This window comes from Anser anser (genome assembly GCF_964211835.1).
Source record: "Anser anser genome assembly, chromosome: 1".
NCBI classification, from domain to species: Eukaryota; Metazoa; Chordata; class Aves; order Anseriformes; family Anatidae; genus Anser; species Anser anser.
The window spans coordinates 215,058,803-215,082,777 of NC_139720.1; the positions used below are offsets into that span (position 1 = coordinate 215,058,803).

The 23,975-nt window shown below is 67.8% G+C and overlaps 4 protein-coding genes across 9 annotated transcripts; 2 read left to right on the forward strand and 2 right to left on the reverse strand.

Moving 5' to 3' along the window:
* Nucleotides 1–136: 136 nt before the first annotated feature.
* Nucleotides 137–4,413, reverse strand: XNDC1N (XRCC1 N-terminal domain containing 1, N-terminal like). 2 transcript variants are annotated; one of them, XM_083824465.1, is made up of 10 exons: nucleotides 4,352–4,413; nucleotides 3,524–3,602; nucleotides 3,268–3,406; nucleotides 2,930–3,085; nucleotides 2,679–2,824; nucleotides 2,488–2,564; nucleotides 1,888–2,102; nucleotides 1,260–1,344; nucleotides 898–1,040; nucleotides 137–774 (listed from the first exon to the last, which is right to left on the reverse strand). In XM_083824465.1, the coding sequence occupies exons 2-10, from the start codon at nucleotides 3,566–3,568 to the stop codon at nucleotides 602–604; spliced, it is 1,179 nt and encodes a 392-aa protein (XP_083680591.1). In that variant the 5' UTR covers nucleotides 3,569–3,602; nucleotides 4,352–4,413; the 3' UTR covers nucleotides 137–601. The 2 variants fall into 2 exon arrangements, with proteins under 2 accessions (XP_083680591.1, XP_083680590.1); XM_083824464.1 differs by having other exon boundaries at nucleotides 2,679–2,827.
* Nucleotides 4,414–4,764: 351 nt separating this feature from the next.
* Nucleotides 4,765–17,278, forward strand: RNF121 (ring finger protein 121). 2 transcript variants are annotated; one of them, XM_083816749.1, is made up of 9 exons: nucleotides 4,765–4,876; nucleotides 8,665–8,702; nucleotides 9,731–9,872; nucleotides 10,905–11,059; nucleotides 11,581–11,688; nucleotides 12,453–12,573; nucleotides 13,708–13,841; nucleotides 15,316–15,417; nucleotides 15,650–17,278. In XM_083816749.1, exons 1-9 carry the CDS (start codon nucleotides 4,820–4,822, stop codon nucleotides 15,768–15,770), a joined length of 978 nt encoding a protein of 325 aa, XP_083672875.1. In that variant the 5' UTR covers nucleotides 4,765–4,819; the 3' UTR covers nucleotides 15,771–17,278. The 2 variants fall into 2 exon arrangements, with proteins under 2 accessions (XP_083672875.1, XP_083672876.1); XM_083816750.1 differs by having other exon boundaries at nucleotides 4,800–4,843.
* Nucleotides 17,279–18,999: 1,721 nt separating this feature from the next.
* IL18BP (interleukin 18 binding protein) lies at nucleotides 19,000–21,368 on the forward strand. 4 transcript variants are annotated; one of them, XM_083816828.1, is made up of 6 exons: nucleotides 19,000–19,083; nucleotides 19,267–19,335; nucleotides 19,511–19,576; nucleotides 19,833–19,983; nucleotides 20,134–20,337; nucleotides 21,223–21,368. In XM_083816828.1, the coding sequence occupies exons 1-5, from the start codon at nucleotides 19,059–19,061 to the stop codon at nucleotides 20,312–20,314; spliced, it is 492 nt and encodes a 163-aa protein (XP_083672954.1). In that variant the 5' UTR covers nucleotides 19,000–19,058; the 3' UTR covers nucleotides 20,315–20,337; nucleotides 21,223–21,368. The 4 variants fall into 4 exon arrangements, with proteins under 4 accessions (XP_083672954.1, XP_083672953.1, XP_083672952.1 ...); XM_083816827.1 differs by having other exon boundaries at nucleotides 21,262–21,368; XM_083816826.1 differs by lacking the exon at nucleotides 21,223–21,368 and having other exon boundaries at nucleotides 19,001–19,083; nucleotides 20,134–20,680.
* LOC310889369 (erythroblast NAD(P)(+)--arginine ADP-ribosyltransferase-like) lies at nucleotides 21,190–23,846 on the reverse strand. The gene is made up of 3 exons (XM_083816738.1): nucleotides 22,003–23,846; nucleotides 21,586–21,624; nucleotides 21,190–21,496 (listed from the first exon to the last, which is right to left on the reverse strand). Exons 1-3 carry the CDS (start codon nucleotides 22,946–22,948, stop codon nucleotides 21,414–21,416), a joined length of 1,068 nt encoding a protein of 355 aa, XP_083672864.1. The 5' UTR covers nucleotides 22,949–23,846; the 3' UTR covers nucleotides 21,190–21,413.
* Nucleotides 23,847–23,975: the final 129 nt, after the last annotated feature.

Here is a 23,975-nt window from a genome sequence, read left to right on the forward strand (position 1 = left end):
CAGTTGTACTGGTCCAATTTTCAGGAAAAAAATGGGTGAACTCCTCCTCCTCCCTGTGCCCGCCTGCCGTGCTGCATTCCCTCCAGGCAGCGCTCGCCTGGGGCCTCGCTGTTGTGCCCAAGCAGACGCAGAGGGGTTTTTGTTTTTTTTAGCTCTTTTTATTCTCCAACAGCTCCCCTCGCAGCCTGCCCTTAAACCTCAACGCACGAGCCTCCCGTGACAGCGTTTGCACAGCTGAGCCCCCCCCAATTCTCCCTGGTGCCGGGCTGGAAGCGACCTCCCCGCCTGCTGCCGGGGCGCCTCGGCCGGCGGCTCCTGCCCTGCTCCGGTGTCTCGGGGTGCCTGGCGAGACGAGGGGCGGGCAGGATGCGCCCCCCCTGCCCTCCCCACCAACGTGGCTTCGGCCTCTTGGGCACTGCAGCAGCTCCTCTCCTCCCCCCGTCTGCGGTGGGACCCCCGCCGAAGGGGGTCGGTCTGCGCGACCGCCGCTACCCGCAGCTCCCCCTGGTCCCCCCCAGCACAGCGAGGGCTCTGTGGGGGTCGGGGGGGGGCTCCGAGCCTGCTGCACAGCAGCCGTCGGGGGCACCCGCGGCCCCTGCCCTCACTCCCCGCAGGTGCTGGCGTGCCGCTGCACCTCGGCCGGGCTGAACCGGAGCTCGCAGATGGGGCAGGGCACCCGGGCGCCGGGGGAGGACGGGTGCTCCACGTCGGAGTCGGAGTCGTCCTCGCCGCAGCGGGAGGCGTGCGCGGGCAGGAGCGCCACGCTGAAGCAGCCTGCGGGAAGGGGAGGTGAGGGGGCTGTCCCCAAACCTCCGCCGAGCCCCTCCTCAGGGCATCCCCGACCCCTGGGGACGGAGCCCCGGGCTGAGGCCGAAGGCACCTCCGCCGAGCGCTCACCCGAGCAGATGGGGCACAGCCCCACCTCCTCCCCTCCGCCGCTCTCCCCTCCGCCGCCGCCTGCCCTTGCCTGTCCCTCGCTGTGGCCGCGGGCTCGGGCTCTCCCTCCTGCGCTGGGCTTCCCCGCGGGAGCTGGCAGAGCCCTGCGGAGGTGCTGCAAGCTTAGGGCTCGCTGTGCTGTGCACTGTCCCCCCCCTGAAGTGGGAAGGACCAGCCAGAAACCGGGGGGGAGCTGCTGGATCCGGCAAGGCACCACGCACGGCCGACCCCCGGGTGCGGGGAAGGAGCCGGCTTGGAGGCTCAGAGCAGCAAAATCACCGGGCTTGGGCAGGAGAAACACGGTGATGTGGGGGGTTAATTACCTGCCTGCGGGGCCGTGAGCCCTCTGCCTGCTGCCCGGCTGCCTGCGGACCCTCTTTGGGGGTGCAGGGGCGTCCTGCGTGGACCCTGGAGAGCAACAGCCGGTGAGCCTTCCTCCCGCCGCAGCGCCAGGGGCCACAAGCACAGCACCCGCGGGTAGGTGAACACCGGCGTGACACGGACCAGCCAGGGGCACAGTGCAGCCGTGTGCCAGGCTCTGCTGGCCCCCAGGAGCGTAGGAACCTGGTTGTTGGTCCCTGCAGGAGCATGGGGCAGAGGGGCTGGGCATCGCAGGGGATTTAACGCCCCTGAGGGTCCGAGGAGCCAGGGCTCTGAGCGCCAGCCCTGCCGTGGGGCAGCGTGGGGTCACCCGGACGGGAAATCCTGCCCGGCACAGGGCTCGCGGGACTCCCGTGAGCAGTGGGACTCACGGCCACGCTTCTCTCGGCCCAGCAAGGAGGGTGGCGCGTCCTCCCCCCGCCAAGGCAAACCGCGGGATGCCCCCCCCAGGGCATGGGATCACCCCGGAGCCGCGGATCCCGGCATGGGATCCCTCCGGCCACGGGCAGGACGGGGTCCCCCGGGGCAGTTTTGGGGGCGCGTGCTGCCTGTGCTGATGTCCCTGCTCACCCGGTGCTGCGGGGCCTCCCCGGTCCTCAGCCGGCAGCTCGGGGCCGCTCCCTGGGGCTCCGGTGCTGGCTCGGGGCTTCATGGCCCGGCTCCGCGCCGCCGACAGCACCATCCTGGCCGGGCGGCTGAGGCGGGCCGGGCTCCAGGCGTGGGATGCGGTGCCCGGCTCCAGCTGCTGCAGGCGGCTCCTGAGCTGCTCCTCCTCCCTCGAGCTCCTGGGCATGGACAGCCACCGCTCAGCCCCCGCGCTCCCCAGCCGGGGGGGTGCTCAGGGTGCCAGGCACCGCGGCTGGGAGACGTCTCCCGGGGGGCTCCAGGCCTGGCCCCGCAGGGAGAGGAGGGACTCGGGAGGGCTCCGAGCTGACCCAGGTGGGCCGCAGAATCACAGAATATCCCTGGGGACAGGGGGCCGGGTCCCTCCCCTGCTCCCTGCGGGGTCCTTGGGCTCTCGGCTGCCCTAGGGACCAGCGTCACCCAGCGGAGCAGACCCCCAGGCTCACCGAGCCCCAGGCAGCACAGCCCAGGCTCCGTGCCCACCCCAGCCCAGGCCCCGTGCCCACCCCAGCCCCCTGCTCCGCGACCCCAGCCCGGGCTACTCACGAGCGTGGCTCTGGGGACAGAGTCCTGCAGAAGGCAGGGCTGCAGCGCCAGGGGCTGTCGGCGAGCTCGGCGCCCTCCTGCAGGACAAGGCGACGCCGGGGAGATGCCGAGAGCCTCGCGCCCACCCCAGACCACAAGGAGAAGCCCCGGCACCCCCCCCACCCTGACGTGGGTCCCCCGACAGCACCTACCGGTGCCGGGCGCGGGTCCGGCTCGGGGTCGGTCGGGGTGTGCAGGCGGAGGAAGGAGAGCCCGAACTGCCCGCGCCTGCAGAAGGGCTGGCTGCAGGTGAGCCGCAGCCGGTCCCACTTCTGCCCCACCGCCAGCGCCAGAAAATCTGCTGCGGGGGGTATGGGGGGGGAGGGACGGGGGCTTCAGGGGCGGCCCCAACCCCTCCGCCCCTTGTTTGTTTTTTTTTTTTTTTTGACGGGCCGCCCCTCACCTTCTTTGAACATCCGGACCCCGCAGCGGTTCTCGCCCGTCCTCGACTCGGCCGGCGTCATCAGCGTGACGCTGGGCACCAGGGGGACGTAGGGCTGGCCGAGGGGCCACGAGGAGCGCCCCACCTCCACCTGCACGAAGGCGCAGCCGCAGTTACCTGCATTTTTTTTTTTGGGGGGGGGGGAGGGAACGGGGGAGGCTCAGGGCTCGCGGGGCACCCGCGCTGCTCCTGCCCGGGGCTCGCGCGCAGCCCAGCAGGAGCCGCTCCGAGCCGCGGGGAGGTGCAGGGACCCTGCTGGGGGGTGGGGGGGGGCCAGGGGCCGAGCCCCCCGCCCTTACCGACGTCCACGTAGCCGATGGCGCTGGCTCTCTCCAGCTGCAGCTCCGCTCTCAGCTGCCGGCTGCGGTCCTGGGGGCAGCTGAGCCACGGCCGCCGGCCGTCACCACGCAGCAGGTTCTCCACCGGGTACCGGGGGTCCTGCGGAGGGCACCGCGGCACCGTCAGCCCCCCCCCCCGGCATGCACCCGCCCCGTTCTCGCTGCTTCTCGCCCCCACGGGGCCGCGGGGGCAGCCCCGAGCCCCCCCCGCCGGGACCTGCGAGGAGAAGGACACCACGAAGCTGATGCGCACCGGGGCCATGGCGGGCGCCTGCGGGCGGCTCCGACACCCGCACCTGGGGGGGGGGGGGGACAGGCACTGGGGGGGGCGCGCACGGACCCCATCCTGCCCCCAGCCCCATTGCCCCATCCCAAGCCGCCCCCCCCTTCACCCCCAGCCCCTCTGAGCCGCCCCAGCCCCATCACCCCAACCTGGAGCCACCCCCCCGTTCTGCCCCCCCACCCCCATTTCCCCATCCCAGAGCTGCCCCCCCCCCGCCCCCCCAGCCCTGGGTACCCCCCCAGCCCCCCCACTCCGCCCCCAGCCCCATTTCCCCCTCCCAGAGCCTCCCCCCGGTTCTGCCCCCCCCCCACTTGCCCCCCCCAGCCCCCCGTGCTCCCCCCAGCCCCATTTCCCCATCCCAGAGCTGCCTCCCCCACCAGGTCTGTCGCCCCCCGTGCCCCCCCAGCCCTGGGTACCCCCCCAGCCCCCCGTGCTCCCCCCAGCCCCATTTCCCCATCCCAGAGCCACCCCCCTCGTCCTGCCCCCTTGTGCCCCCCCAACCCCTGCCCCCCCACACCCTTCGCCCCCCCCCAGCCCTCGGTGCCCCCCCCAGCTGCCCTATCCCACAGCTGCCCCCCCCATCCTGTCCCCCCCCGCCCCCCCACTCCACCCCCAGCCCCATTGTCCCATCCCAGAGCCCCCCCCCCCAGCCCTGTCCCCCCCCCCGGCCCCCAGTGCCCCCCCCCATCCCCACTGCCCCATCCCAGAACTGCCCCCCCCGTTCTGCCCCCCCAGCCCCATTTGCCCCCCCCCGCCCCGCACCGGCCCCGCCGCCGACGCCGCCCGAATTCTCCCGCCCAAACCGCGTGGCCCCGCCCCCTCCCCCATTGGCCCCGCCCCTCGGCCCCCCGGCCCCGCCCCTCTCCCCCCGGCCCCGCCCCTCTCCCCCCCGCCCCGCCGCGGTGGCTGACGGGACTCGTAGTCCTGCGGCGGCGCCGCGTCACCGCGCCGGGCGCTAAGGGAGCGTCTGCCGTGAGCCGCCCCCGTACGGAGGCGGGAGGGAGGCGCGGGATTGGCCGCGCGCTGCGCGGGATCGGAAATGTGCGACGGTCCCTTAGCGGACAGCCCGCCCCTTCCTCCTCCTGACTGGCCGCGGGGGCAGCGCCGCGCGTGGCGATTGGCCGAGGGGGCGGCGGCGCGGCCGCTGGTTGGCTGGGCGGCGGCGGAAGGAGCTGGCTGCCGGCGGAGGGGAGGGGGGAGCCTACAGGAGCAGGGGTGGGGGGGGGCAAGATGGCGGCGGTGCTGGAGGTGGAGGTCGGCGGCCCCGGCGAGCGCGACGGGGAGGAGGTGGGGGGGGGGCACGGGGGGGGCGTTGGGGGGGAAATCCTTCCCGCTGGGGGCCTGGCCCGGGCTGCCCGGAGGGGCTGGGGGCGCCCCAGCCCTGGCAGTGCCCAAGGCCGGGCTGGGGGGGGGCTGGGGGCAGCCTGGGCTGGGGGCGGGGGGGGGGTTGGGGGGGGAGTTTGGGGGGCTTCAGGGCTTTGGGGGAGCTTTGGGGGGCTTTGGGGGGGGTTTGGGGGGCTGTAGGCGGGCTGTGGGGGTTTGGGGGGCTGTGGGGGGTCTTTAGGGGCTTGGGGGGTCTTTGGGGAGGCTTTGGGGGGGCTGTGGGAGGGCTTTGGGGGGGTTTGGGGGCTGAGGAGGCTGTGGGGGGGCTTTGGGGGGGCTGTGGGGGGATTTTGGGGGGGGGTTGGGGGCTGAGGGGGGGCTGTGGTGGGGTTTGGGGGGGCTCAGCGCCGTGCTGAGGCTCCCCTCTTGCTGGCCCCGTGGCACCGGGCTCTGCTCGTGCGGCGCCAGCTGGGCGGGGGGTGAGGGGGGGGCTCACTGCCCCCCCCCGACACTCACAGACCCCCACCCCCCCCCCCCCCCGTCCCCCAGCAGCGGGGCAGCGCGCGGGGAGCCGTTGGGGGGCAGCCGGGAGCGAGGTGCCCGCAGCCGGGGGGGTTCCCGCACAGCCCGCAGGGGGGTGTCCCTGCCCCGGCCTCGCTCCCCGGCGCACCCCGAGCCCCGGCTCTGCCCGTGCTGGCTGCCCGCCTCGCTTCGCCGTGAAGCTCTTGTGCCTGGCAAGGGGGGGGCAGGCAGGCGTGGAGCACCAGGAGCCCAGCGCCCGGCCTGTGCTGCTGCCCAAGGGGGACCCAGCCTCAAATTCGGCGCCCTCGCAGCGTGCGGCAGCCCCTCTGCGGCGCTGCCCGCTGCGTTTTCCAGGTGCTTGCCGGTGGCTCTCGGCCGTGCTCGTACAGCGGGGGCCGGGTGCTCCCAGAGCCTCGGTGAGCTGCTGGGGGCTGGGGGCTGCCCGCGCAAAGGGGAGGTCTGCCGGGGGCTGCGGTCCTCAGAAGCGGGGCTCCTGGATTTTGGCCTGGCAGGAAGGGCTCGGGGAGGCAGCGCGGAGGGCAGAGAGTGCCGGGGGACGGCGCCGGGTTCTGCCGGAGGCGCCGCGGGGCGCGGGCGGCCGATAAGGAGGCGCCCGCAGGGAGGCACGCCGAGGGCTGCGCCCGTCCCTTTGCTCCCGCCCGCAAAGTCCACGTCCGCGGGTGGTGCCGAGCCCGGGGTGCTGGGGTGAGCCGGGGCCATGACGGCAGCGCCTGCCCCGTCCGTTGTCCAAGCGCTCCTCGAGGTCCCGCGGCGCGGCGCCGAGCCGCAGAAGCTCAGGGAGTGTTTGGACACCGCTCTCAGACGCAGGGGCTGGTTTTGGGGGGTCCTTTTGGGGACCTTTTGGGGTGAAGGCTGTGCCGTTCTCGGCGTGCCGTTAGCCCTCCCAGTCTCGTGGTGGTTTTGGGCGGCAGTTAGCCCCCGCTGGAAGCCTGGAACGGCGTGGGGCTCTTCCCAGGGCCGTGCTGCTGCACCTGAGGGCATCAGCTCCAGGTTCCTTCCAGCCGCCACCCGGAGAGCTTCGGGGATCGCGGGGCGGACGGAGGGACGCATCGGAACGCGTCCTGGCTGTAAGCGGAACGCGTTGGCCCCCACCTTTCTCAAAGCAGCGGGAGGAGCTCGGGCTGGCCGCTCCCGCGGGACCCGCGGACGTCGCCCACCCGAGGGGCCGGTGCTGGGGACCCGGAGCAGCTCGTCGGCCGCTTTGGTCCTCTTGGTGCTGACGGGGACGCGACGGGATCCGGGCGCTGAAAGGAGGCACACGCAGGCCGGAGGCGGCGGGCGCGTGTAAGGATCGCGGCTGGATTTGCCGGCGCTGCACAGGGCTGGAGCCGAGCCTGGGTTTCCGTGGTCAGAGCGGATGCTGCGGGGCAGGGCAGCGGCCTGAGGCCCCTCGGTTCCCGCAGGGACAAATAATTCGGCGTACGCGCGGCGGCACCGGGCCGACGCTGCTCTGGGAGGCAGCGCCTGGGCCGAGCCGCTCCCCGTGCCCAGACTGCAGCTCGCTGCTGTTGCAGGTTTTGGTTTTAAGAAGTTCCCAAATCGCCCCTTTTTCGCAAGAACCAAAGCCCCAGCGTGGTCTGAGAGCGATGCAGGGCGGCGCTGAGCCAGGGGGCTGCAGGAAGATTCGGGGGTCCTGGTGTTCGGTCTCGGCTTCTGTCCCTGCGTTCCCCTCCCGCCTTGCCCTGTCCCCTCCCGGGGCGTTAAAGGACGGGCAGTGACCGAAGCTGCTGGTTTGCGGCGGCCGCTTTGGGACCCGCTGCGCTGCCACGCTGCTCCCGGCCGGCGCCACGTCACCACCACAGGCCGGGGAGCTCGAGTCGGGCTTCCTGCGGATCCAAATTTCTCACCTGCCCGAGCCCCTCAGCGCCCTTGGGGGCCACACCTCCTGCAGGTGCTGCTCGGGGGCGAAGCGCGGCCGCACCGCTGGGGCCGTGCTTTTCCTGCCTCCCTCTCCCCGGGTTGCAATGAGGGTGCTGGGGGGGGGGGGAGCGGGGCAGCAGCCGCCAGCCAAGCAGCACGCCTCCGCCGGGGCCGGCGGGGTGAAGTCGGAGCTGTGGGTTTCTGTTTGCTCCGCGCTCACGTTAAGGCTAGGATGCGTGCCGTGCGGCCAGGAAGCCTCCCCGGAGGCCCGATGCCTCCGAGCTCTCCGGGTGGAGATCTGCAGCCCCGGGGGGAGAGCCGAGGGGCCCCCCGCCTTCCGCAGCGGCGTGGTCGTGCCTCTCGCTGGGGGAAATGCGGGAGCCTCCGTCCCTGGGCGAGGTGTGGGCGCTGCAGCCGGGAGCCTCGTGCAGGGCACGCGCCTCGGGGGGCTCCGCATCGCCTCGTCTCCTTGCTCCTGGCCCCGGGGCACGGCTGCCGCCAGCACCCTGCGTCCAGCCCCACAGTTCCAGGCTGTGCCAGCCCTTCGGCTCCCGTCCCCGGTGACGGCGCCGCCCGCCTCAGGCTGGTGGTGCCGAGCCTCTCCTGTCTGATAAGGCAAAAGTTGCCTGCGGCGCTCGGGAGGAGCTTTCAGCAGCGGCAGCGAAGCTAAACCTTTCTTTTCCCCCGGCTGCTTCCAAAAAAGCCTGGCAGTGGCTTTGCCGCAGGCGGTGCTGGCTGCTGGGGCTTTGGGCCCCCGTCCCCCTTTGGTCCTGGCACGTGCTGGGGTTTTCCCTCTGTGCCCAGAGGCTCCCGGGCGGGCTGTGAATGGGGCAGGACAAGGGGCAGTGGCCACAAAATGGAGCCCGGGAAGTTCTGCACCAACATGCGAAAGAACTTCTTCCCGGTGAGGGAGACGGAGCACTGGGACAGGCTGCCCAGGGAGGTTGTGGGGTCTCCTTCTCTGGAGATATTCAAGGCCCACATGGACGCCTGTCTGGGCAGCCTGCTCTAGGGAACCTGCTTTGGCAGGGGGGTTGGACCCGGTGATCTCCTGACGTCCCTTCCAATCCCTACAATTCGGTGATTCTGCGACCCGAAGCGATTCCTGCGCTGCCTCAGTGGTCGCCCCGAGGGTTGGCGGCTTATGGCCGCCTCTCGCTGCTGGGCTTTCCCTCGTAAAGGTCTGGTTTTTGGGAAACACCCCTGGGGGCTCGAGGACGGGCCGTGCCGTAGCGGGCACGAAGCTGCCGCTCTGCTGCTGGGGGGAATGAGGCAGGGGGGGTTCGAGGCTGGGGTTGCTGCTCCTGGACTTCAGCAGCTGATCTTTACCTTTTTTTTTGTCTCCTTAGGTTGACCTGTCGCACTTGTCCCCAGAAGAGAGATGGAGGTGAGTTGGTGTTGTAAGGAGGGCCTGTGCCGAGTGCTGCTGCCGAGAGCTGCTGCTCCTGCCTGGAGCTGTCAGCAGCAGAGCCCCCGGTCACCGGCCTCAGAGCCGTGGCCAGCCTTCCCCGCGGGGGCAGCGCGTTTTGCTAGGGGGGAGTAAGAACCTGCTTTAAAGGCGGTACCGATGGCTCTCCTCCAAACAGGTTGCTAGCTATTCTTCTGCCTTTTCTTGTGGCCGAACCCGTTTCGGTCAGCCTCGTGCTGCAGAGCCCACAAGTCTGGTCTTCCCTCAGCGTCGGTTTACTGAAGGCTTCTTAAGATCAGAGAATTTGCCGTATTTGTTGGGTTTGGATTTTTTTTCTAACTCTTTCTTTTATATAAGTTTGGATTTTCTTTTTCTGACTTGGACTTAGCTTTCAGCTTTAAGCTTCGGCTTAACTTTCAGCTTGTGAGACTTAAGACTTGGTTAGCTTTCTCACTCGAGCTTAACTTTCAGCCTGAGACCACGCTGTGAGGATGTAGTTGTGCCTCGCAGCCAGACAGCAGCGCTGAAAGCAAAGGAACCGCAGGGGTCAGCAGAGTGCCGGGCTGCGGCAGGCGCTCTGCTGGGATGCAACGAGAGCTGGGATCGCCCGGGGCAGAGGGAGGAAGCCACGGGCTGGGGTTTGAGCAGGACCGAGGGAGGTTTTGGCTCCGTCACAGTGACAGCGCGCACGCTGCTGCTGCTGCATGGGGTGGGTTGTGCCACACACACACACACACACACACACACACTCAGCCTCGTTCACACCAGGGTGAGCTGGGTGCCCCTCTGGGCTGTCGTGGTGTAAAAGAGCTGGTTTTAGGGACATCTTTCTCTTTCTTTCTCCCCGGGATGGCAACGCAGCACCCGTCCCCCTGCGTTCCTTAACGCTGCCCTCCAGTGCGGTCCTCCTGGCTCTCCCGCACCAGGCGCTTGTCAGCCCTGCCGTGCCGTGCCACACGTGGCCCGCGCCTGCGTGCCCCTCAGTTGCCTTCTCGCTCTTGTTGCAGGGTGGAACACGCGCGGATGCATGCCAAGCACCGCGGGCACGAGGCTATGCATGCCGAAATGGTCCTCATCCTGATCGCCACGCTGGTGGTGGCGCAGCTCCTGCTGGTTCAGTGGAAACAGAGGCACCCCCGCTCCTACAACGTAAGTGTCTCCAAAATACCCGTTTTATCTCTGTCCTTCAGCCGATGGGAAGCGCGTCCGTGCTTTCCTCCTGTTGTCTGGTGGTGCAATGCCCTCGTCTTCCCAGCAGCACACAGGGATTCCAGCTAGGGGATGGGGGTGAATGCAGCTGGAGGCCTGAAGCCGCTGTTGTGAGTGCCGTCAGTGACACGGCACGGTGATACCGGGTAAAGGAGCTAGCAGACCTCACATCCTGTCTTAACAGCAGCGCAGGCAGGAGCTGCGTTTTGTCGAGGCTTCCCCACGAGAGGCACAGCCTGCTTGCTGAGGGCACCCCGGGTTTGAAGCTCCTGGGCTGCTCCTGGGCTTGGCAGGCAGTGCTGTCTGCTGAGCAGCCCTGCCGTTTCCGATGCCGTTGCCCTGTGTCAGCTTGCCAGAAAGGCTCCGGGGCTGGACCGGGAAACGAACCTCACCTGATTTTCTTACCGTAATGAACGTTTCCAGGCAATACTTGTAATCCTCTGTGAAACCGAAACCAGACCCGTTTGCCTGTTCCCTCCCCAAGTCCCCCAGGAGCCCAGCTGCACAGCAGCGGGTCTGGTTTGGGAGTATTTGGTGGGGCAGAGGCAAGCCCGAAACTCGGTGCTGTGCCAGTCTCCTTGTTTAATACTTGCCTAAGGGGGCTGCGGTTAAAATGCTGGGAAGCCTGAAGAGGCAAAGGTTCGCGTAGCCTTCCGACAAGATCTGGTCAGGCAGATCAGCTCCCCGTGCCTCTTTCCTTAGCGGTGCTCCTTCCGTGTTCTTCCTCCAGCTCTAGCCCTGTGCTGTCACAGGTACCTTACTGCCAGCCGGCTGTTGCTGCTGGCTCCCTTCCGTCAGGCTCTGAGCCTGTTCCCTGGGTGCTGGCGGCCACCAGCCAAAATTCCTGCGCTCCCTGTCACTCTTCAGTGCCCTTTGATGCCGGCAAGAGCGAGGCTGCCAGAACCACGGGGGTGCTTCCGATGCCTGGTGAGCAGCGAGCCAGCGTAACGCGCCTTTCCTCCGTTTTTGCAGATGGTGACCCTGTTCCAGATGTGGGTGGTGCCCCTGTACTTCACGGTGAAGCTGTACTGGTGGCGCTTCTTGGTCATCTGGGTGCTCTTCTCAGCCGTCACAGCTTTCGTCACCTTCAGGGCAACCCGAAAACCTCTGGTACAGACGACGCCCAGGTTCGTACGAGCATTTCTGGGAAACGTCCTCAGCCTGAGGGAAGCGTTAAAGAGTCCTTCCACGTTTCGCTGCCACAAACCACGGCCTCAAACTCTGCAGTGCGCCCTGTTCAGCAGCACTTCAGGGGCTTTTACTCACGGCGTGAGTTACCCTGCTGGAAGCTCTCCGTGGAGCTGCCATCCCCCACAAGCCAGACCCATGTCTCGTCGGAGCGGGCGGTGGGAAGGCAGCCCCCACGACGCTCCAGGGGCACTGGCAGTCTCACCGAGCGCACTCCTGCTGTGACACTCACTTGCTAGAGGCCATCGGGGATCCTGAGGTTTCTCGTTTGGAGGTCAAGACCGTGAGCTGCCATGGTGGCAGCAGATCTGTAGCCTGAGTTGGAACTTTAAGCCTCTGTTTGCCCACGGGTGTGGGTGGTTGAAACATCCGACGTGGAAAAGTGAAACTCTTGAGGTGCTCGATGCAGCTCCGTTCGGGGGAAACAAAGCCGTCTAATTCTTGTTTTGCGTTTTTGCAGGCTGGTTTATAAATGGTTTCTACTAATATACAAGATCAGCTACGCCACTGGAATCGTCGGGTACATGGCTGTGATGTTTACGCTTTTTGGTCTTAACTTATTATTCAGGTGAGTGAATCCTCGGGGCCCGGTTCCCGGGGCAGGGGGTGTGACAGACCGTGGGGAACGAGGCGTTGTCTGGGATTCCAGAGAAATCTTAGCTGTTTTGACTGAGGTGGCAGGAGGCCAAAGAGACTTTTAGGGTGTCCTCTCCCTGCTGGTAGGATCCTGGTTGTGATGCTGAGGCTGCTCAAGAGCCCTGCTTCCAGCAGGGATGCTTCCCCTGGCTCTGTGCCTGTGCAGCCTGGGGCAGCAGCGGGATGTTCCTGATAACCGGGTGCCTGCAGCAAGCAGCCAGCCCCGATGTGGTAGCAGAGGACCTTACCCCGAGCCGTCCTCCATTTCGGAGAGGTTAATTTCTTCTGGAACGATGCGGGGGCCTGGCAGCTGCCTGCAGGGCTGTGGAGGTGTTAACTGGGGGCTTATCTGGGGCCGATCTGGTGCGTGTTAGAGCTGGGGAGATGGCTGCAGTTGCTCATTTCAGGGGCAGGTGAGGGAGACGGGCAGCAGATAGGAGCTGGGGTACGGCCCCCTCAGCATGCTGGGGACGAAGCGGATGAAGTGCCCCAAGGGCAGGGGCTGGCACTGTGCCTGGAGGCACGCAGACGCCCGCTGCGGGGGACTGGTGGCGGTGACACGTGCTCACCGCCTGTGACTGCTCCTGCGGTGGGGCCACGTGTGCCCCAGCACTGCTGGGCTCCTCTGGCGCGCTGGCCGTGCGCCCCTGCGGCTGCAGGAAAGCCCTCGATGTCGTTTGGACTCTTCTGTTGTAGAATCAAACCAGAAGATGCAATGGACTTCGGCATCTCCCTCCTCTTCTACGGTCTTTACTACGGGGTCCTGGAGCGGGACTTTGCCGAGATGTGTGCAGATTACATGGCCTCGACGATCGGGGTGAGTTAAGGCTGTGCTGTCCTCCTGGCCGCAGTCCTGCCTGTGAGCAGGAGGGCCTGCAGCAGGCTGGTTGCAGCTGCAGCTTTTGCCTCCCCGAAACGGGGAGGTGCAGGGAGCTCTGCCCCGGGAAGGGCTCGCTGAGGCAGGTGCCTCGCTCGCTGCGCGCTCTCTGGGCCCGCGGCCAAGGTGCCTGCGTCAGGAGGTTTCTGACATGAGTCATGCTGGGATCCTAAGAGATCCTGCTTCCCCAAGGACCAAGTCTGTCCCATCCCCAGGGGCACAAGAGGGGAAGGATCTGCTTAGTCCCTCCAGACTCCTGACGAATATTTGTCTGAGGCTTTAAAATCTCCCACTGCCGAGGAGTGCTGGTGTTTCTGGGACCGTGTCGCAGGCGCACCAGCTCTTCTTTGTAGCCACGAGGGAAAGCTTCACTCCACAGACGTCTCTGTGGCTCGTACCCACCGCAGCCCGGGCTGTCCCTGCGGGCAGAGCGGGTGTTCCCACCTGCCCGTAGTGATGGCCTGAAGTCTGCGGCCCGCTCACCTAGTGCCAAAGAACAAAGTGAACCACAACACCCGTGGGGTGGATCGTGTTCCCACGTGGCTCTGCTCACCTTCCCCTTCCTCTCACTGTGAATTCTGCTGTAACCCAGCCTCCTGGGTAGATCTGCAGCCGTTTGGCTCTTCCCTGAACTCCCAGCGCTCACCCCTGCCTTTAGCTCGTCCTGCCCGGCCACCGTGCAGTCCTGGCCGCTGTCCCCTGGTGTGCTGCGGCACGCTGCCACCCAGAGAGCTGCGAGGGCCAGCTGGGCTCTGTTCAGCTGTCTCGGGTCAAACCCACGACCTGCAGCTTGGGGGGATTCCCCCAGCACGGGGGGTTTGCAGAGACGGGGCCGCGGCAAGTGGGGGGCTGCAGGGGGCTGGGGCAGGAAGGGCTGCGCAGCGACTGAGCAGCGCCGTGTCCTGTTGCAGTTCTTTCCCACAGCTGGACCTGTAACAAGGTTTTTAAGCCCAAAAGGCTGAGGCTGGATGCCTGGAGCGCTGGCCTAGCCCTCCCTAAAGCTTAGCTGCGCCAAGGGGGTGTGGGATGCGTGCCCCCCCCTGTGACCAGCTCTCTCCCTCTGCCCTCGCTCAGTTCTACAGCGCCTCGGGGATGCCCACCAAGCACCTCTCCGACAGCGTCTGCGCCGTCTGCGGCCAGCAGATCTTCGTGGATGTCAACGAGGAGGGGATCATCGAGAACACGTATCGCCTCTCCTGCAATCACGTGTATCCTTCTGCTCCGGAGCCGGCTTCCTGCCACCGCTCGTCCCAGCCCCTGCCCGGCACCAAGGGGCGCGCGTGCGGGACGCCGGGCGGTTCTGCTGCGGCGGCAAAGGATCCTCACGGGGGCGGTAGCTGACCTGGCACGGAGAGGCAGTGTCCTGCGTGTCCCTGTGGTTGTTGCCTTGCTGCCTCCTTGTGCGTTGCAGGCTTTGCTTCCGCTTCTCCCTCTGCCCAGCTCCAGCAGTCCTGGCGTGGAGCTGGACCTCGCTGTGCCCCGAACGGAGCTGACGCGTCTCCGGCAGGGCTCCGCGGGCTGCGTGTCGCCCTGGCCCCGTGTCCGGCCCCCCCTTGGAGGGGACGTGTTGGGAGAAATCGGCAGCCCCCGGCCTTGTGCTGGCAGGGCTCTGGCGCCGTGCTTGGCCAAGCTCCAGCAGCATCCTGCCCGCTTCCTCCGTCCCCACAACTCCTCCAGCAGCGCCGCGTGCGGGGCTCCCGGCGCCCTGGCAGCCGATGGAGGTGAAGTCAGTTGCAAAAGTGGAAGCCCTGACAGCTCACAGAGCCCTGGCTGGGGGCAGGTCAGGGGCTTTTTCCAGCCGTGACTCAGTGGTGGAGCCGGGATGTTCTCTGGTACTGCCTCCCTGACTCAGAGCGAGGTGGTTTCCAAACGGCCTGAGCAAAGGTCACGGCGCTTGTTGCCTCACGTCGGGCGCTGCAGGCAGTTGGGAAATGCCTGCGGCCCCAGCAGCTGTGCGGTAGCCGTGCGGGCGGGTTTATGGCCGCAGGAGGACGCGGGGCAGAGGCTTCTGCTGCGGGGGCTGGCGAGGGAGCGGCTCCTGCGCTGTGCTCTGCTGTTGGCCCTGCTGGTGCTGCCGGGGGGATCTGCTCGGCCGGTGGCAGCCTCGTCCACGCGGGCGTCCCTGTTCGGGGGAACCGGCCTCGCCTTGCCACGCGGCTCCGGTTACAGCCGCGTCGCGTCTCCCTGTGGCTTCTCGGAGTTGTGCTTGGGCTGGGCAGGGCCCTGCTACCTCTGCTGCTGTGACAGCGCAACGGACAGCTGGCGGTCGGGTGGCAGGGGAATGCTACGGACAGCGGTGAGCCATCGCGGCTTGGTGTGTGCAGCGTTCGCAGAGCAGCCGCTCCCCTGGCTGTGGGTGCCCGGAGGTTTCCCCGCGTGTCCCCGCTGCGGGCTCCTGCCCTCCTCTGGCTGCCAGGCCCCGGCAGGGCGCAGCTTCCCCGCAGCCCACCCCTCACGACGCCTCCTCCGGCCCCGCGCTGCGAGCCCCTTCCTGGGAGGCGAAGGGTCTTCTAGGAAAGCTCTGCATTGGGCAACGCTGCCGTCCTCGCACCGCGTGGGTGCTTCCTGTGCCCTGCGTGTGATGTGGGGGTGATTCCTTCAAGCGTGACGGAGGCCCCGTTTCCTCCATGCTCGGTCATGGTCCCCCGTCCCCAGGCAGTTCCCTTAACGTGCCGCCCCCAGGTTTCATGAGTTCTGCATCCGCGGCTGGTGCATCGTCGGGAAGAAGCAGACGTGTCCGTACTGCAAAGAGAAGGTGGATCTCAAGAGGATGTTCAGTAACCCGTATCCTTTCTCCACGGGGGAGCCGGTTCCCTGGCTTCTGCCCCGGAGCTGGGCAAGGCACCGAGCCACGGGAGCATCGGGGGAGCTGGGAGGGCGCGGGTTTGGGTGAGCTGCTGCTGCTGCTCCCTTGGGTGGGAGGCGGGAGCCTCCCTCCTGACGGTGTGTGGCAGCTCCTGCTCGGGCTGCGCTCCCCTCGTGCCTCCCCAAGGCTCTTTAACTCCGTTCCACGCAGCTGGGAGAGGCCGCACGTCATGTATGGGCAGCTGCTGGACTGGCTGCGCTACCTGGTGGCCTGGCAGCCGGTCATCATCGGACTGGTCCAGGGCATCAACTACATCCTGGGCCTGGAGTAAGGGAAGGCGGCGGGCAGCCGTGGAGCCACGCGAGGCCGCGGGCCGGGGGCAGAGGACAGCAGCCGGCCGGATCCGTCGCATCTCGGCCACCCCCGAGCACCGCAGCACCGAGGACTCGTCCCCGGGGCGACCCCCAGTTGAGCAGCTCCCGCTAGGACCCCGGGGGTGCCCGGTTTTTTAAAAGCAATTATTTTAATGAGCGTATTTAAAACTTTCTATCGCAGACGAAGAGACAGCTTGTCCCGTTTCCCAGCCCTGGGGCTGTGGCCTGCTCCTGTAGGAGGGAGGCCGTGCTGCCGGCTCTCGGCTCGGGGCCGTTCGTCTCCCTTCGCTGCCGCGCTGCTGTGGCGGGGCAGCGGGAGCAGCCCAGGCTCTGCTGGCTCTGCACGGATCCGTGCTGCGGGCGAGGAAGGGCCAGGGACGCGCATCGAGGCGCGGGGCTCGTCTCCCTGCCAGCCGCCCTCCTGCTTCTGCGGCAGGGGAAGGCTGGGCCCGTGCACTGTGTGGCGGGGAGGCTGGCACCCCGGGGAGGCGCAGGACGCAGGGACACCACGCAGGACAGAGGGACACCACGCAGGACAGAAGGACACACGGCTGCCCAGGTGCCGTGGGCTGGGCTCTTCCCCACCAGCTCCCCGCCGCGGGTGTGCGGGGAGAGAAGGAGCCGCTCCTGCACCTCGCTCTGAGCGTGGTCTCGGCCGGTGCCCCCCAGCCTCTCCCTGCCTCACCCTTTTGTACGCTCCCCTCTTTTCTATGTCCCCCCGCGCGTCCCCGTGCCCCGCCAGGGCTGGTGCTGTCCTCAGCCGGCCGGGATGTGGGCTGGGGGGGGCCCTTCTCCCCCTGCACCCCGTTGGTAGCGGTACGCGGAGCGGGTGAGGGCCCCCGAGCTGGTGTGCGGTGACGCGGGTAGGGCTGGTGACAGCGGCGCGCGGTCACGCTGGCAGAGCGAGGCCTCCCCCGGCCCCGTGGGTTTGGCACGGGGTCTTCCTCGTGCTGCAGGGATTGGGGAAGTGGCTGGTGCTGCGGGGGCTGCCCGCGGGCCCTGCTGAGTCCTGGGTTTGCATAGGGCAAAACTGCCCCGCGATGTGCCAAACACACACGCACGCGGTCCTGGGAGCTGATGTGGCACGGGGATTTTCTCCCTCGTCCCGCCTGTGCCGCGGCCAGGTCGCGTTTCCTCCTCCCTCCCCTGCGCTGTCTGGACGCAGCGGTGGCTTCTGCAGCCTGCTCCCGGGTGTTGCCCCCGTTGGGCAGCCCCAGCACCCTGCCCAGCACCCTGCCCAGCACCCCGCAAGCGGTGGGAGCGGGCTGGGCAGCGCCGAGGGTGCTGGGCTGCAGCCCCGGCGCCCACAAGCACCGCAGGGAGGACGCGGCCGCTGGGCCGACCGCGGGGGAGAGGCGGGATGCGTGGCGCTTGGCAGGCTCTGGAAGGAGCCCGGCGCTGCGGCCTGTCACCGCGCCAGCACTGCCCTTGCGGGAGTTGTTAATAAAAAATGCCAGAAAACTCACTGCGTTTTTCGGGGCTTTTTTCGACACCTGTCGTTCCTCCGCCTGGAGCAGGCGGCTGCCCTGGCTTGAGGGTTTGGGTCCCTGCCCCAGACACGGGGCCGTGCCTGGGGATGTGCGGGGGGCAGAGGCCCAGGGGCTTCCCCCCCTCCCGCTTGTCCCCGTGCCTGTGAGCGGGGTCCCCCCCAGCCCCAGCCCTGCTGCCGTCAGCGCCGGGCTCGGAGCGCTCTGTGCTTTGCCGGGGGCTTTGCTCCTGGCTCCTTGCGGGCAGAGGGGCTGCGCCGAGCCGTGTCCTGGCCTCCGCTGTCCCCTGGGGCTCAGTGGTCACCTTCCTCCTCCTCCTCTGTCCCCCCGTGGCGGGAGGGACGAGTGCCAGCATGCAGCTGTGGAAGCCACCTCCAACCTCTGTCTCCCTGGGAAGCGCCAGGGTTCAGGGCATCCCCTCCTCCTCCTCCTCCTCCTCCCCCTCCTCCTCTTCCTCTTCCCTGAGCGAGGAAGAGCCTGGCCCCCAGGGACCCACTGGGATGGGCTTCCCCTGGCGCAGGTGTCCACGCATCCCCACCCCGCTGCCTCCTGCCCTCCCCGAGCCTGGGGGGGCTGCAGCCAGGGTGCAGGATCTTCCCCCCCCCCCCCCCCGGGGTGGGGAAGCCCCCCCCTGCTCCCTGACCCCTTCCGTGGGGCATCGGGGCCATCTGTGGGGTCAGTGGCCTTGGCACCGCTTTAAACGGTGCCAGCGCTGGGGTGGGGACGCTCCCTGGTCCCTTTCACTCTCGTTTACGGGAAAGGGAGAGGGACAGCGGGAAGGAGGGCAGGCCCGGGCCGTGAACCAGGCGAAAGGGCAGGGGGACACGGCCCCGGCCGGGACTCTGCGTCCCCCGGGCTTTGCCCACCTCCCTCTGCCCCCGCGCGGCTCAGCCCAGGCCCTTCCTTGCCCCAAAGTCCCCAGCTCAACCCAGGGGGCTCAGGGCTGGGGTGGGAGCTGGGGTCTCGCTGTGCCGGGCTGAGAGCGGCTGCGTGCAGGTTGCTGCCTGCGAGGGACCCCCGAGGGACCCCCGAGGGGCGCACAGTGGGAGATGGTGCCCGGGGCTGCCCAACTCCCCCGGGTGGTGAGGGCACAGTGTGGGGACCGGCCTGGAGCCCCCCGACACCACCGCGAGGCTCGGCCCCATGAGGCGGGCAGGGGCACGGGGCAGGGGGCACAGGGCACGGCCAGGGTGGTCGGGGGGCAGCTGGGGACAATGGGGGGGACGCGGGGCATGGGGGACATGGGGACATTGGGCACGGGACGGGCATGGGGCATGGGGGACACGGGGATATTGGGCACAGGGACACTGGGCACAGGACGGGTGTGGGGCATGGGGGACACAGGGACATTGGGCACGGGATGGGCATGGGGGACACGGGGACATTGGGCATGGGGACATGGGGGACATGAGGACATTGGGCACGGGGACATTGGGCGTGGGACGGGCATGGGGCATTAGGGACACAGGGACACTGGGCACGGGGCGGGCATGGGGGACACGGGGACATTGGGCATGGGGACACCGGGCACGGGATAGGCATGGGGCATGGGGGACACGGGGACATTTGGGACGGGGACATTGGGCACGGGGCGGGCGCGGGGTCCCGGTAAAGGAGGGGCGCGGGGATGCGGGGCCCGTGGGGCTCAGGGATGCGGGGCCTGGGGATGCCCAGCCCGGTGCGGGCGCGGCCGGGGGCGGCTCCCGGTGAGTCACGGCCGCTGCCCCATAAAGCGCCCGCGCCCGGAGCTGCCGCACGATGGCTCCGTGCCCCCGCTCCGACGGTGCGGCCGCTGCGGGACCGGGCGGGCACCGGGGCGGGGGGAGCCGGGGCGGGGGGAGCGCGCCGGTGCCCGGGAGGAGCTGCGGGGGCTCGGGGATGCCGCCCGGTGCCGTGCCCGGCTGGGGGGGCGCATCCCGGCGAGCCCACCCCGGTGCCGGGCGCTGAGCCCCGTTTCTGCCCGCAGGCCCCCCCGGGCCCCGTGCCCTCCTCCTGCTGCCGCTGCTCTGCTGGGCCTTGGCCTCCCGCAGCACAGGTAAGCGGGGCCGCGGGGGTGGGGGGCCGGGACCGGCCCCTGCCTCTGTGTCCCCCCCCCCGGAGGCCGGGGAGCAGCCGTGTCCCTGCCCCCCCGTGGGACCCTCCCCTCCGTCCCGCCCTGGGAACCGGGTCTGGGGGCAGCTCCTGTCCCTCACCCCGCTCCACTCCCCCAGCTGCCATGGCCCTGCAGCCCCCCCGCATCACCACCCTGCGGATGCCGGCAGAGCACCCCCGCCTGGGTAAGTGACCCCCGCGGGGACAGCCTGGGGACAGGGGCTGCGGGGAGCCCATGCTGAGCTGGGGCTGCGCCCCCCCATCCTTGGGAGGGGAGGGGGGGTCAGCTCCTGCACCCCTGCAGCTGGGGCTTGGGGAGCCCAGGAAGGCTCTGCGGGGGCTTTTGGGGTGTGGGTGAGGTAGGGGCTGTTCCCACGGGGACCCCCGGGGATGGCACGGGGGGGCTGCACAGCAGGATCACTGCCACCCCCCCGCTCCCAGCCCATCTCTCCCCATGCGCAGGCTGCAGTGTGAAGATCTCCTGCGAGGCCGTGAGCAGCCTCCCCGACCTCACGCTGCTCTACTGGCTGGGGAACGGCTCCTTCATCGAGAAGCTGCACCCGGACGGGGCCGTGCACGAGGGGATGCTGCTGTGAGTACAGGGGGTCCCAGGGCTGCGGGGGCACCTGTGGGCAGCAGCGGGGGGCTCGTGGCAAGGAGCAGCTCCGGCCCTGCTGGGGGCCCGGGGGCTGGGGGTGCCCGGGGGTGGGTGCTGATGGGGCCCTTGCTGCTCACCCCGCAGAGAGGAGCCGAGGGGCTCGGGGGTGGTCCTGCGCCGCGACCTGCTCTTCAGCTCCTTCAGCGCCCGGGACCTGCGCACCAACTTCACCTGCGTGGTGCTGAGCCCCGTTGGCCTTGACACCAGGGAGGTGCGATGGGGCCCCCCGGAGCCGGCCCCCACCGAGAGCAGGGGACCGGGCTGAGACCGGGCAGCAGCTCGTGACGGGTGAGAGCCCCACGGTGCGGGGCAAGGGCTGCCCCGGCCGCATGGGAAGGGATGCTCCGTGGGACCGGCGTGGGGGGAAACCCTCCTGCCCCTGCCCGGAGCTGCCCCCAGCGCGGCCCTTGCCGGACCCCGGCTGGCCGCGGTGCGGTGGGCTCTCACCCTGCCCACCCCCAGCTCAGGAGGCTGCTGTGGGGGCTCTTTGCCCAGCCCCAGGGCTTCGGCCCTGCTCTGATGGACACAGCCCCGCTGCGGGTCTCCTGGTGTCCCTCGCCCCCTCGTCCCCCGGGACCTGCCCGCAGCAGGTTGTGGGGCAGCAGGGATTCATTAAAGTGCATTGAGGCTGCCTGGTGTCACCTGTGTGCTGGGGGTGCAGGGGACACCCGTGGGGAGAGGAGGAAGGCGAGGTGCCCACGGTGCCGGCAGAGCTGAGTGAGTGCCGTGCGCTGCTCCATGGGGCAGCCCCCGTCCGTCCCCTCTGCAGAGCCCGCTCCTGGGCACTGGGGGCTGAGGCGGTCGGTGCCAGCCAAATCCCTGCTCCTGAGCCACTGGGGGGGCTTCCCAGAGAGGGGAGGAGCCCCCAGTGCTCCCCATGCCCCCTGGCAGGACTGGGCACTGGGGGCTGAGGCGGTCGGTGCCAGCCAAATCCCTGCTCCTGAGCCACTGGGGGGGCTTCCCAGAGAGGGGAGGAGCCCCCAGTGCTCCCCATGCCCCCTGGCAGGACCCGGGGCAGCACTGTCCGGGATGCTCTGGATGCAGGAGGGTTGGCGAGGGAGCTGGAGAAGACCCCTGGCCGCCGCCCATGCAAAATGCCCCCAGTGTGGGGAGCCACAGGAATCCTCCTCGATGCCTCCATCCTACAGCAATGCTTTTATTTCTCTGGAAAAGCCAGGAAAAGGCTTCCTCCAGCCTCTGCTGGTGTTCTAGGGCCACCGGAGCATCCTGGGGCTGGTGGCACCGCTCCTGCTGGAGCAGAAAGCATCCGGAAGAGGAAAGCGTAATCCCACAGTTTCCATTAAATGTGTTTTCACGTTTCTGCCCCATTTTCCTTGTGGAGGTGCAGCACCAGCATAGTTGGGTTAGAGGCCTCCCACGGCTGCCAGGGCTGTGGCTGCCAAGAGGAGACTCCAGAGGTGTGGGGGTTCCCTGGGACTGCTCCTGCCTGGGGCGGGGGGAACAGGGAGTTAATGACCGCCGGAGGGTGCACGCACGGTGCTGGCCGTGGGAAGGGGCTGGGGGCTCGCCTCTTACCTGCGCTGAAAACACACGGCTGCTCCTTGCACCTTTCCTCTGTCAAAGAGACCAACAAAATCTGTGCACCGCCCCGCTCTGTGCCCCTCGCCCCGACCTGGCCATGCCACAGAGGGCCCCCACTGCAAACCCCAAGGCAGAGCATCTGGGAGTGCGCAGGGATGCGCAGGGAAGATCTGGTCTGAAGGCGAGCTCCCCAAGCTCCCTCCCCAAGCTCCTGAAGCTCCCCGAGCTCCCCACACGGAGCTCTTGCCTTCACCACAAGGCTCCCCTTCCCCTCACAGAGCCGGTGGCACGGGGCCCCCGCTCTCCTGTGGCCAAGGCTGGAGGAGTGCGGGGAGCGCGGCGCCTGCCCAGGGCTGTGCCCCAGCCCCAGCCCCATCTCCCGGTGGCACCCACCCTGCTGGCTGCCCTTACCTTTCAGCAGCGCACAGTTGTAGGTGCTGCACGCAGCCTGGGAGCGGAGATGGATGAAGGTTCCGTTTGTGTCACGGGTGACGTTGGTGACCTTGAAGACCTCAAAGGGTGGGATGAGGACTTCTTCCTCACCAGGGAACGTTGAGAGGTCCTTGATGGGGACACCGTAGCAGGTGTACACAAAGAAGAAGGTGTCCTGGCCAAAGGTCTCGGCAACCTCCTTCTTGAGGGAGGTGGAAGCGAACTGGCCAAAGCGGACGGTCTGGTGGAGCTGGGCCGTGAAGCGGATGTCCCTGACGCCGCGGTAGACGGTGTGGCAGTCCTGAACATCCTGGGCCTCCTGCAGGGTGCGCAGCGCCTCGGTCAGGAGGAAGTGCAGCGTCTTGAAGGGGAAGGACTGGAGGTCGTGCTCGCGGGAGCACCCGCCCTCACGCACGGCCGCGTTGAACTGTTTGTACAGGTCCCCCTCGGCAGTGTACGCCAGCACGGCCACCGCCTGCTCCTGCCGCAGCACCTGCGGCTGGTTTGAGTTGCCCCATAGACTCTGCCACTTCTCAACTGCTCTTCCCCAGGTGTCCGCATAGGTCTTGTTTTGGAACTCGGTGCGGTTCACCTCCTTCAGCTTCTCCTCCATCTTGTATCTGCAGCCCCAGTACTGGTCATCAAAGGAGTTCTGGGCCATGTCCATCACCTCCTCCGTGATGGCACTGAGGTCCTGCTTGCTGCCAGTGACTGAGGTGCCAGCCAAGGTGCCGGCCAGCAGCACCCAGCCCAGGGCGAGGTGCTCCATGTGCGGAAGGACCCCGGTGCCCAGCTGCAGACCCACAGGACCCTCCCCGACCCGGTCCCAGCAGCCCTGGAGCTGCAGCGAGTTGTTACCTCTGCTCCGCTCGGTGCGCAGGACGCGTGGAGCTGTGTTGTTTTCCAACCCCTGCCTGCGTCCCATGGGTTACTTATATGCAGCCCTCCCATGTGGCGTCGGGGCCACCTGTGGGCACCGTGCCAGTGGCCCCGGCACCGCTTCAAATGGTGCTAGTGCTGGGGTGGGGACGCTCCCTGGTCCCTTTTGTTCTCATTTACGGGAAAGGGAGAGGGATATTGGGAAGGAAGGCAGCCATGGAAGGAAGAGGGCAGGCCCAGGCAAAAAAACGGAAGAGAAAAAAAGGGTGTGAGAAGAAAAGTTTTGTTCTTGCAGTAGAACACAATTTGAAGTAAAATGTTTTTTTGCAGTAGAAAACTAACCTGGTCCTGAACGTCTCCTTCATCGAGAAGCTGCACCCGGATGGGGCCGTGCACGAGGGGATGCCTCTGTGAGTACAGGGCAGCCCCAGGGCTGCAAGGGCACCTGCGGGCAGCAGCAGCAGCAGCAGCAGAGGGGCTCATGGCAAGGGGCAGCTCCAGCCCAGGGTCCCCCTGGCCCTGCTGGGTGTCTGGAGGCTGGGGGTGCCCGGGGGTGGGTGCTGTGAGAAATAAAGTTGTGTTTTTGCAGTGGAAAATTCCTCTAACCTTGCATTTTCAAAAGTGATTGTGCAGGCAGGACAGTAGCGTAGCAGTGGGGAGTATGGTAAGCAGATAAGGGGAAGGTCCCACTGTCCCAAAATAAGGAGGATCCCTAAGAAAAACGGGACGAAAAGTGCGAAATCGGTAAAAACAAAAATCACGGGCCCTCTAGTCATGAGAGAAGGAAAAAAAAAAAAAAAGGAAAAGGAGAAATTAACAGTTGGTCAAACAAAATTGTACATCTATGGTATAGAAGTGCGTCGAGTAGGCTGAGACCCTGTAGTTCTCAGCCCATGAGGAAACAGGGGAGAAATCAGGTGTCAGGTCATAGGGAATGTAAGGTTAGGATAAACTTTTACTGGGCGCTCGTGCTTGCAGGACGCCCGCCATTGCGATCGCAAATAAAAATGCTACTTCACCGAGATCCTTGCCTGAGCCTGTGTTCTTGGCTGCAGAGTGTTTCTCACACATCC

Excerpts from the sequence above, each read along its gene's own strand:
- XNDC1N (XM_083824464.1), bottom strand. The coding sequence starts at position 3,568 with ATGGCCCCGGTGCGCATCAGCTTCGTGGTGTCCTTCTCCTCGCAG. Across the intron at positions 3,086-3,267 it reads CATCGGCTACGTGGACGTCG|GTAACTGCGGCTGCGCCTTC; the intron begins GTAAGGGCGGGG and ends AAAAAAATGCAG. Across the intron at positions 2,828-2,929 it reads GGTCCGGATGTTCAAAGAAG|CAGATTTTCTGGCGCTGGCG; the intron begins GTGAGGGGCGGC and ends TACCCCCCGCAG.
- RNF121 (XM_083816749.1), top strand. The coding sequence starts at position 4,820 with ATGGCGGCGGTGCTGGAGGTGGAGGTCGGCGGCCCCGGCGAGCGCGAC. Across the intron at positions 4,877-8,664 it reads GCGAGCGCGACGGGGAGGAG|GTTGACCTGTCGCACTTGTC; the intron begins GTGGGGGGGGGG and ends TTGTCTCCTTAG. Across the intron at positions 11,689-12,452 it reads GGTCTTAACTTATTATTCAG|AATCAAACCAGAAGATGCAA; the intron begins GTGAGTGAATCC and ends CTTCTGTTGTAG.
- IL18BP (XM_083816828.1), top strand. The coding sequence starts at position 19,059 with ATGGCTCCGTGCCCCCGCTCCGACG. Across the intron at positions 19,336-19,510 it reads CTTGGCCTCCCGCAGCACAG|CTGCCATGGCCCTGCAGCCC; the intron begins GTAAGCGGGGCC and ends CCACTCCCCCAG. Across the intron at positions 19,984-20,133 it reads GTGCACGAGGGGATGCTGCT|AGAGGAGCCGAGGGGCTCGG; the intron begins GTGAGTACAGGG and ends CTCACCCCGCAG.
- LOC310889369 (XM_083816738.1), bottom strand. The coding sequence starts at position 22,948 with ATGGGACGCAGGCAGGGGTTGGAAAACAACACAGCTCCACGCGTCCTG. Across the intron at positions 21,625-22,002 it reads CAACTGTGCGCTGCTGAAAG|AGGAAAGGTGCAAGGAGCAG; the intron begins GTAAGGGCAGCC and ends TCTCTTTGACAG. Across the intron at positions 21,497-21,585 it reads GCCGTGTGTTTTCAGCGCAG|GCAGGAGCAGTCCCAGGGAA; the intron begins GTAAGAGGCGAG and ends CCCCCGCCCCAG.